The sequence below is a fragment of the Hyperolius riggenbachi genome, chromosome 5, assembly GCF_040937935.1.
Source record: "Hyperolius riggenbachi isolate aHypRig1 chromosome 5, aHypRig1.pri, whole genome shotgun sequence".
In the NCBI taxonomy this organism is placed as follows: Eukaryota; Metazoa; Chordata; class Amphibia; order Anura; family Hyperoliidae; genus Hyperolius; species Hyperolius riggenbachi.
This window is the reverse complement of record NC_090650.1, coordinates 319,279,801-319,289,790: the sequence shown is the minus strand read 5'-3', so window position 1 is coordinate 319,289,790 and position 9,990 is coordinate 319,279,801. Positions and strand designations below refer to the sequence as shown.

Here is a 9,990-nt window from a genome sequence, read left to right as displayed (position 1 = left end):
CATTACAAAGTGTATTATACACTTTGTATGCGGCGATCGCGGGGTTAACATCCCGCCGGCGCTTCCGTATGGCCGGCGGGATGTTGCGGCGGGTGAGCGGCGCCAGGCGGAGGCGGAGGATCGCGTCACTGATGACGCGATCGCTCCGCCCATGCCCCTACAAGGACCGCCGCCAATTGTCAATACGGCGGTCCTTGCGGGGTGCACTTCCCGGCCGCCAATTGTACATACGGCGGTCGGGAAGTGGTTAAAGGGATACTTAAGCGGAAAAAAAATATGATTTTTACTCTCCTGGGGCTTCCCTCAGCCCCCTGCAGCTGTCCGGTGCCCTCGCAGCCCCGCTCCGATCCTTCTGTTCTCACCGGCGGCCACTTCCAGGTTCGGGGACAACCGCTGACAGGCTGGGAATGCGAGTGATTCTTCGCGTTCCCAGCCACAATATATCGCCCCCTATGCTGCTATTGCATTCTTGCCACAATAGCAGCATAGGGGGCAATATATTATGGCTGGGAACGCGAAGAATCACTCGTTCCCAGTCTGTCACCGAACCCGGAAGTAGCCGCCGGCAGGGACAGAAGGATTGGAGCGGGGCTGCGAGGGCACCAGACAGCTGCAGGGGGCTGAGGGAAGCCCCAGGTGAGTAAAAAAATCTTTTTTTTTCCGCTTAAGTATCCCTTTAAGCTTTCACACAAGACTGTGTTCAGAGCACTCACTGCATTACATAAAAAGCATTAGTGTGGTCAGGTAGCATTTCATCACATTGTAATCAGATCTTACAGCAGAGGGTGTACAAGGTGGAGCATGCTATGGAGCTGATGCCTCCTTGGATGTAAACAGAGTTCCTCTCCAATGTCACATTATTCAGGCTCACTCCTGCCTTGAGTGATATCACACACTTCCAACAATAAATATATGTCTGCCACTAAATAGGAGACTAGAGCAGGAAAGTGTTTATTATAAGTTTGTGACAAGTTAATTCAAATAAAAAAAAAAAAAAGAGACCTATAAATCTTCCTTGACGACAGTAAGAAAGCAGCAATGTGCCACATGACACAGCTACCAAGTAGGCAATATGACAGCCTTTTATTACAAAACCAGCCAGTCAGACCAGTGTTATGTGATGTTGTCTGTGTCGCAGGCTAGGCTGTCCGCCAACTTGTTCAAGTGAGCTTGGTTTAGAGCAGCGATGAGATTCTCAGCAGTGGCGTGGACTCCCTCTCGATCTTGCCAGGCCACTAATAACAACTTAGCTCTCATCTTTACATCTTCACTGTCTGATTCAATGGACCTGATGTCCGAGTCTTTCATCTCTAAGTGAGGTGCCAGTGTTTTCCATTGCTCTCCAAGCTTGCTGGCAAGTGAATCAATCAGAACACCAGTGACTGGTTTCAGCTGCTGGACCTCTGGACCTGTAATACAATTCAGAATTTAGATTGTTGAAATAGAAGACTGTTACATCCAAACAGTCCTGTCTGCATTAAAACATGGAAAATACAGTAATGTTAAAACTAAAGCCATTTACTTAGTTAATTATGTTGCCAGTACAGGGGTACAGTACCCGGTGAGATGCATCTTTACCAACCAGCACAGTCTTCAATGCTTCCAGGTCATTCTGGCCCCTAAAGCAGTCAGTTTTGGTGCTGGTGGATTGAGCACTACGGGCATGAAGTCCATATGCAACCATCCAGAAGTTAAAGGACCACTCCAGTGAGAAAATTAAGCAGTTAACAGGGACCCAGAGTAGAGTCCTAAAATAAAAATCAGCATTTACCTGGGACTTCCTCCAGAGTTCTTCCCTCGGCATCCTTCGGTTCCCTTCCGTGGTCCCACTGGTGGCCCAGTTAGTTTGGCGACTTCGGCTGAAGTCGTCCGCAACTGCGCATGCGTGGCCCGGGCAAGCTCCCGGCTCGATCACGCATGCGTTGCAGTAAGCCTCATGCGCAGTTCAGTATTTCAAGAACCTATCGGTTCTGCCAGATTTTAACCGCTTACTTTTTTCCGCTGGAGTGGTCATTCAAGGTCTGGCATGCCTTGCACACAGAAAGGCAAAATTTGCGCACTTTACACAGAGTTCATGTAGAGGCCTACTTCTAGGGATTGTTAAAAATTAATTCATATATCAAACTGCACAAATACAACATCAAAAAACAACTTTATTGTGCAGACATCATTAATTCAATATAGTACTAATATTGGCCACACAACTGCACTTCTCCCAGAACTTCTATTCGGATTGGCTGCTCACTTTCTTTTTTTTAGGAATTCAGAGCTGCCAATCATAGCGTCTTTTTGTCCCCCAGTCAAGAATGAAATCTTCGGTCGCTGGTCACCTAGGCGTGAACATGTGACACAAAAGGGACCAGTCTGGGGCAGCACGATGAGGAACAGTGGTGTCCTTTACTAAAAATATATAGCTGCACATCACAGAGAGCAGAGAAGCATGTAAAAGGTGCCCATTATGGTACAATATTTTCATCAGATGCGATCTTTTGATGATATAATTACGATCAAATTGTGCAGAGAACTGCAGTGTTAAAATTGTTGTGAAACGTTTCTGTATTCAAACTGTCAATCTGCAAGTTGGATTTTACAATCGTATCTTATGGTGGCCATACACTGTACAATAAAAATGTTCGATTATTCCGTTTTTCGATCTAAATGATCGAATCGAATGAAAGTTAAAAAAAATTCGATCAAGAAATTCGACCGATTATCCCGTTTTTTTTAAAGAAAAATGTAGATCGGACACGCTGGAAAAATCTTTATATTCGATCTAACGGAATAATCGAACTAAATTATCTAATCGAAAAAAATGAAAAATTGTACCATGTATGGCCACCTTAAAGGAGAGAAAATTGACCTGTTTATGGGAACAACCGAGAATTACCTTCTGGTTACTTTTGATCGTAAAAAAGTGCATCAAAAGATCGCATTTGATGAAAAAAAAAATTGTACCGTTAATGGCCACCTTTAAGAGGAATTCCAGTGAAAATAATGTAATAAAAAAAGCTTAATTTTTACAATAATTATGTATAAATGATTTAGTCAGTGCTTGCTCATTGTAAAATCTTTTAAATCCCTGATTTACATTCTGACATTTATTACATGGTGACATTTTTACTGTTGGCAGGTGATGTAGCTGCTGCATGTTTTTTTGGCAGTTGGAAACAGCTGTAAACAGCTATTTCCCACAATGCAGCAAGGTTCAGACAGGAAACTGCCAAGAGTACGTACTCAGAATTTCTTTGTAAGAAGGGGTTTCACCACAATATCAAACATACAGCGCCACCAGATGGTCTGTTTGTGAAAAGGAATAGATTTCTCATGTAAAAGGGGATATCCGCTACTGATTGGGATAAAGTTCAATTCTTGGTCGGAGTTCTCTTTAAAGTAGTGCTTTCCACTGCTTTATAAATCTTCAAGTGTCCAGTAATGACACAATCTTGATTGTACAATTGCTGCTCAATGCGCCGCTCTCTCTCTTTTTTTTTATGCCTTGCAGGAGTGGTACTCCTGCAGAACACCCACTGATGGCGTTCCCAACACCCCTTCCCCAGCTCTCATTGGGCAGCTGTCTCTAACCTGCCTCCCTGCTCTGTGTTAAGACGTACAGAGCTGCAGCTTCGTGATCCTGGGGTCGCTGAAAGTAAAAGTAAAGGATTTCTGACCACAGGAGCAGCAGAGAGGGGCAGTAATTGAGGCTACCTGATCCGGCTAGCCCCCCAGATAAGGTAGCATTAACAAAAATGCCCACCTCATATTGACTTTAAATTTCAAATGTAAAGTCCCTGTCTACATTGAAGAAACGCAAAACTTACTTTCATTGGTTTCCTTTAACAAAGATTCATTATCTACATCATCGTCGTCTTCATCCTCTCCTGTTTTTATTTCCTCTGATGGGGGCTGGAAAAATACAAACTTATAAGCATACACATCTTAAAAACACTGTACATATACTATACTATTTACCCTACATGGTTCATTACATAATATAACCCTAAACAGTATTCCCTGAAATTTCCAATCTATGTCATTTGAATACATGAACATCTTTACACTTCCCTCCAATCAGCGGGAGGGAAGGGCCGATACGGAGGAGGCGGGGGAGCGGCGCTAACAGATAGGCGAGAGGTAAACATTGTGCTGGCGACACACTGTGTGTCGCCAGCACTGCGGGGGGTATAGCGGCGAGCAGGGGGGTCTTGGAGGCACACCATGGGGCAAACAGAGGCTGGTGTTAGTGTGCACAACCAGTCTCTGTGCCCCACTAGCATAAGTAAATCCCACCTCGGGTTCTCTTTAACCACTTGACTACTGAGGGTTTTTCCCCTTCTGTACCAGAGCAATTTTCACCTTTCAGCGCTCCTCCCATTCATTCGTCTAGAACTTTATTACTATTTATCACAAGGAAATTATCTAGATCTTGTTTTTTTTCTGCCATCAATTAGGATTTCTTTGGGTGTTAAATTGTGCTAAGAATTATTTTATTCTAAATGCATTTTAATGGAAATAAGAAAAGAAAAATATGTCATTATTTTTCAGATTTTGGCCATTATAGTTTTAAAAAAAAAAACAAACACACATTTTATTTGCCCATTTGTCCCGGTTACTGCAACGTTTAAAATATTTCCCTAGTACAATGTATGGCGCCAATATTTTATTTGGAATTAAAGGTGCATTTTTTCAGTTTTGCGTTCATAAATTGAAAAATAATAGTAATACACCCTCGTGGCATACATATTAAAAAAGTTCAGTCACTAAGGTATTTAATTTTTTTTTATGCAAAAAAAATTATTTGGGTACTCTGGGAGAGTGTGGGAGGGAAGGAGTTAATTTTAAATGTAAGTGTGGGTCTTTGTATTAAAATACATGTATGCAGTTGTAATTTTCCTATTTGGCTACAAGATGTCCTCGCACATTATTTACTATTAGTGTACTATCAGTATGCGAACAGGAAGTCATGCATGGACGTGTTACTTCGAAGTTACAATGACGCAGACATCTCATTGATGCCGGCGATCATTGACATGGGAACTTGGATTAATCATTGGGAACTGCATTCCCATTCATTCATCTCCCCTCTAACGGGCGGCCACCTGCCTCAAGAGACGAATATGTATGTCCCTGGGCAGGAACTGAAGTCCTGCAGCACGTACCATCTGTAACTACATAATCCGTTAAATGATACTTACAACTATATAAGTTACCAACTTACAGGCAATTCCTTGGCTAACTTTATCACCATATTCTCCAGATATTCTGGTAAACTTCTAAACTGCTGGTTGGTAGGCTGAAAAAAGTGAGGACTTCTCCGAGCCAATAGTCTCAATGCTCTCCATCCATAATTGGAATTGTTCACCACCCTGTGAAAATAAATAAAATCAAAAAATGTTTACACATCACTCACAACTGGAAAACAATGACACTGTGACATCCCCATCCCATGTGGAGGTGTTTTCACTCTGGAGGAAAAGTTACTCTAGACCCCCATTAATCTAAAGATGGTTGTCAGATTTCCATTCACTAACTATTTTGTTTGAAGACTTGACAGGCATATACTGTTGTTTATGAGGCCCCCTTCTAGGTGGGGAGGAAAGGTGGGTAAGTAAATATATGCTGCCCCTCAAAAGCCCACATAATTGATGAAACTCCCTTAGGGGGAGATTCGTTCGCAACTTATTTTTTTTGCACTTTGGTGCACCCAGGTGCTCTGTATACTTTCAATTATTTCCAGCTCGTCGGTTAAAGGGAACCCGAGGTGGGGATATAAATAAAAACAAACAAAACAATGCTACCTGATCCGGGGCCTGGGCAGATCAGGTAGCCGCTGTCTCTGCTGCTCCCGCAGCCTACATCCTTCGTTTCATTTTCATGACCCCTGGGGTAACGAAGCTGGAAGAGCTGCTCTGTCTCACAGAGTGCACACTGTGTAAGCTGCTTTGTGTGCAGGGAGGTGGGGGAGCAGCAGGGGGATTGGTCGTGAAGAGGCAGAGCTACCCAATGACAGCTGGGGAAGGCCTGCAAGAATGCCCCCAGTGGGCTTTAAGCAGGCAAAACCTCTTCTTCCTTCCGCTATGAGATTGGTGACAATTGCATGCTGCCAATTTCGGGGGGTTATAGCGCAGCAGTGGGGGAGCAGAGAGATGTTTTGCAGCAGGGAACATGCCTATGTGTTCCATCTGCCCTACTGCCACACTGCCTCAGGTACACTAAAGGGAATCTGTAACAAGAGAAAAGTGCTGTCATTCTGTGATTCCTTGGTCACATAACCATTCTACCGAGCTGCTTTGCACCATGACCGCAGGGCTACATAACAACAATGCTGCTGTGTGACAACTGGCCATCAAAACTGCTCTGACTGCTGTGCCACATAACTGCTGTGTGACTGCTGTGCCACATAACTGCTGTGTGACTGCTGTGCCACATAACTGCTGTGTGACTGCTGTGCCACATAACTGCTGTGTGACTGCTGTGCCACATAACTGCTGTGTGACTGCTGTGCCACATAACTGCTGTGCCACATAACTGCTGTGTGACTGCTGTGCCACATAACTGCTGTGTGACTGCTGTGCCACATAACTGCTTTGCTCGGTGACTAATGGGCCGCAGAACTGCTGCGTGACTGCTGGACCACATAACTGCTGTGTGACTGCTGGACCACATAACTGCTGTGTGACTGCTGTGCCACATAACTGCTGTGTGACTGCTGGACCACATAACTGCTGTGTGACTGCTGTGCCACATAACTGCTGTTTGACTGCTGTGCCACATAACTGCTGTGTGACTGCTGTGCCACATAACTGCTGTGTGACTGCTGTGCCACATAACTGCTGTGCCACATAACTGCTGTGTGACTGCTGTGCCACATAACTGCTGTGCCACATAACTGCTTTGCTCAGTGACTAATGGGCCGCAGAACTGCTGCGTGACTGCTGGACCACATAACTGCTGCGTGACTGCTGTGCCACATAACTGCTGTGTGACTGCTGGACCACATAACTGCTGTGTGACTGCTGTGCTACATAACTGCTGTGTGACTGCTGTGCCACAATACTGCTGTGTGACTGCTGTGCCACACAACTGCTGTGTGACTGCTGTGCCACACAACTGCTGTGTGACTGCTGTGCCACACAACTGCTGTGTGACTGCTGTGCCACACAACTGCTGTGTGACTGCTGTGCCACACAACTGCTGTGTGACTGCTGTGCCACACAACTGCTGTGTGACTGCTGTGCCACACAACTGCTGTGTGACTGCTGTGCCACACAACTGCTGTGTGACTGCTGTGCCACACAACTGCTGTGTGACTGCTGTGCCACACAACTGCTGTGTGACTGCTGTGCCACACAACTGCTGTGTGACTGCTGTGCCACACAACTGCTGTGTGACTGCTGTGCCACACAACTGCTGTGTGACTGCTGTGCCACACAACTGCTGTGTGACTGCTGTGCCACACAACTGCTGTGTGACTGCTGTGCCACACAACTGCTGTGTGACTGCTGTGCCACACAACTGCTGTGTGACTGCTGTGCCACACAACTGCTGTGTGACTGCTGTGCCACACAACTGCTGTGTGACTGCTGTGCCACACAACTGCTGTGTGACTGCTGTGCCACACAACTGCTGTGTGACTGCTGTGCCACACAACTGCTGTGTGACTGCTGTGCCACACAACTGCTGTGTGACTGCTGTGCCACACAACTGCTGTGTGACTGCTGTGCCACACAACTGCTGTGTGACTGCTGTGCCACACAACTGCTGTGTGACTGCTGTGCCACACAACTGCTGTGTAACTGCTGTGTGACTGCTGTGCCACACAACTGCTGTGTGACTGCTGTGCCACATAACTGCTTTGCTCAGTGACTAATGGGCCGCAGAACTGCTGCGTGACTGCTGGACCACATAACTGCTGCGTGACTGCTGGACCACATAACTGCTGCGTGACTGCTGGACCACATAACTGCTGTGTGACTGCTGTGCCACATAACTGCTGTGTGACTGCTGTGCCACATAACTGCTTTGCTCAGTGACTAATGGGCCGCAGAACTGCTGCGTGACTGCTGTGCCACATAACTGCTGTGTGACTGCTGTGCCACACAACTGCTGTGTGACTGCTGTGCCACACAACTGCTGTGTGACTGCTGTGCCACACAACTGCTGTGTGACTGCTGTGCCACACAACTGCTGTGTGACTGCTGTGCCACACAACTGCTGTGTGACTGCTGTGCCACACAACTGCTGTGTGACTGCTGTGCCACACAACTGCTGTGTGACTGCTGTGCCACACAACTGCTGTGTGACTGCTGTGCCACATAACTGCTGTGTGACTGCTGTGCCACATAACTGCTTTGCTCAGTGACTAATGGGCCGCAGAACTGCTGCGTGACTGCTGGACCACATAACTGCTGCGTGACTGCTGGACCACATAACTGCTGCGTGACTGCTGGACCACATAACTGCTGTGTGACTGCTGTGCCACATAACTGCTGTGTGACTGCTGGACCACATAACTGCTGTGTGACTGCTGTGCCACATTACTGCTGTGTGACTGCTGTGCCACATAACTGCTGTGTGACTGCTGGACCACATAACTGCTGTGTGACTGCTGGACCACATAACTGCTGTGTGACTGCTGTGCCACATAACTGCTGTGTGACTGCTGTGCCACATAACTGCTGTGTGACTGCTGTGCCACATAACTGCTGTGTGACTGCTGTGCCACATAACTGCTGTGTGACTGCTGTGCCACATAACTGCTGTGTGACTGCTGTGCCACATAACTGCTGTGCCACATAACTGCTGTGTGACTGCTGTGCCACATAACTGCTGTGTGACTGCTGTGCCACATAACTGCTGTGTGACTGCTGTGCCACACAACTGCTGTGTGACTGCTGTGCCACACAACTGCTGTGTGACTGCTGTGCCACACAACTGCTGTGTGACTGCTGTGCCACACAACTGCTGTGTGACTGCTGTGCCACACAACTGCTGTGTGACTGCTGTGCCACACAACTGCTGTGTGACTGCTGTGCCACATAACTGCTGTGTGACTGCTGTGCCACATAACTGCTGTGCCACATAACTGCTGCGTGACTGCTGGACCACATAACTGCTGCGTGACTGCTGGACCACATAACTGCTGTGTGACTGCTGTGCCACATAACTGCTGTGTGACTGCTGTGCCACATAACTGCTGTGTGACTGCTGTGCCACATAACTGCTGTGCCACATAACTGCTGTGTGACTGCTGTGCCACATAACTGCTGTGTGACTGCTGTGCCACATAACTGCTTTGCTCGGTGACTAATGGGCCGCAGAACTGCTGCGTGACTGCTGGACCACATAACTGCTGTGTGACTGCTGGACCACATAACTGCTGTGTGACTGCTGTGCCACATAACTGCTGTGTGACTGCTGGACCACATAACTGCTGTGTGACTGCTGTGCCACATAACTGCTGTTTGACTGCTGTGCCACATAACTGCTGTGTGACTGCTGTGCCACATAACTGCTGTGTGACTGCTGTGCCACATAACTGCTGTGCCACATAACTGCTGTGTGACTGCTGTGCCACATAACTGCTGTGCCACATAACTGCTTTGCTCAGTGACTAATGGGCCGCAGAACTGCTGCGTGACTGCTGGACCACATAACTGCTGCGTGACTGCTGTGCCACATAACTGCTGTGTGACTGCTGGACCACATAACTGCTGTGTGACTGCTGTGCTACATAACTGCTGTGTGACTGCTGTGCCACAATACTGCTGTGTGACTGCTGTGCCACACAACTGCTGTGTGACTGCTGTGCCACATAACTGCTGTGTGACTGCTGTGCCACACAACTGCTGTGTGACTGCTGTGCCACACAACTGCTGTGTGACTGCTGTGCCACACAACTGCTGTGTGACTGCTGTGCCACACAACTGCTGTGTGACTGCTGTGCCACACAACTGCTGTGTGACTGCTGTGCCACACAACTGCTGTGTGACT

General features: G+C 47.2%; 1 protein-coding gene across 1 annotated transcript in view; it reads right to left on the bottom strand.

Moving 5' to 3' along the window:
- Window positions 1-927: 927 nt before the first annotated feature.
- THOC1 (THO complex subunit 1) overlaps window positions 928-9,990 on the bottom strand; it is a 47,764-nt gene continuing 38,701 nt past the window's right edge. The window contains exons 19-21 of the mRNA XM_068237235.1: window positions 5,216-5,363; window positions 3,819-3,903; window positions 928-1,409 (exon numbers count right to left, since the gene is read on the bottom strand). Of these exons, the coding sequence (XP_068093336.1) occupies window positions 1,114-1,409; window positions 3,819-3,903; window positions 5,216-5,363 (529 nt within the window). The 3' untranslated portion in view covers window positions 928-1,113. The remainder of the gene's footprint in view (window positions 1,410-3,818; window positions 3,904-5,215; window positions 5,364-9,990) is intronic.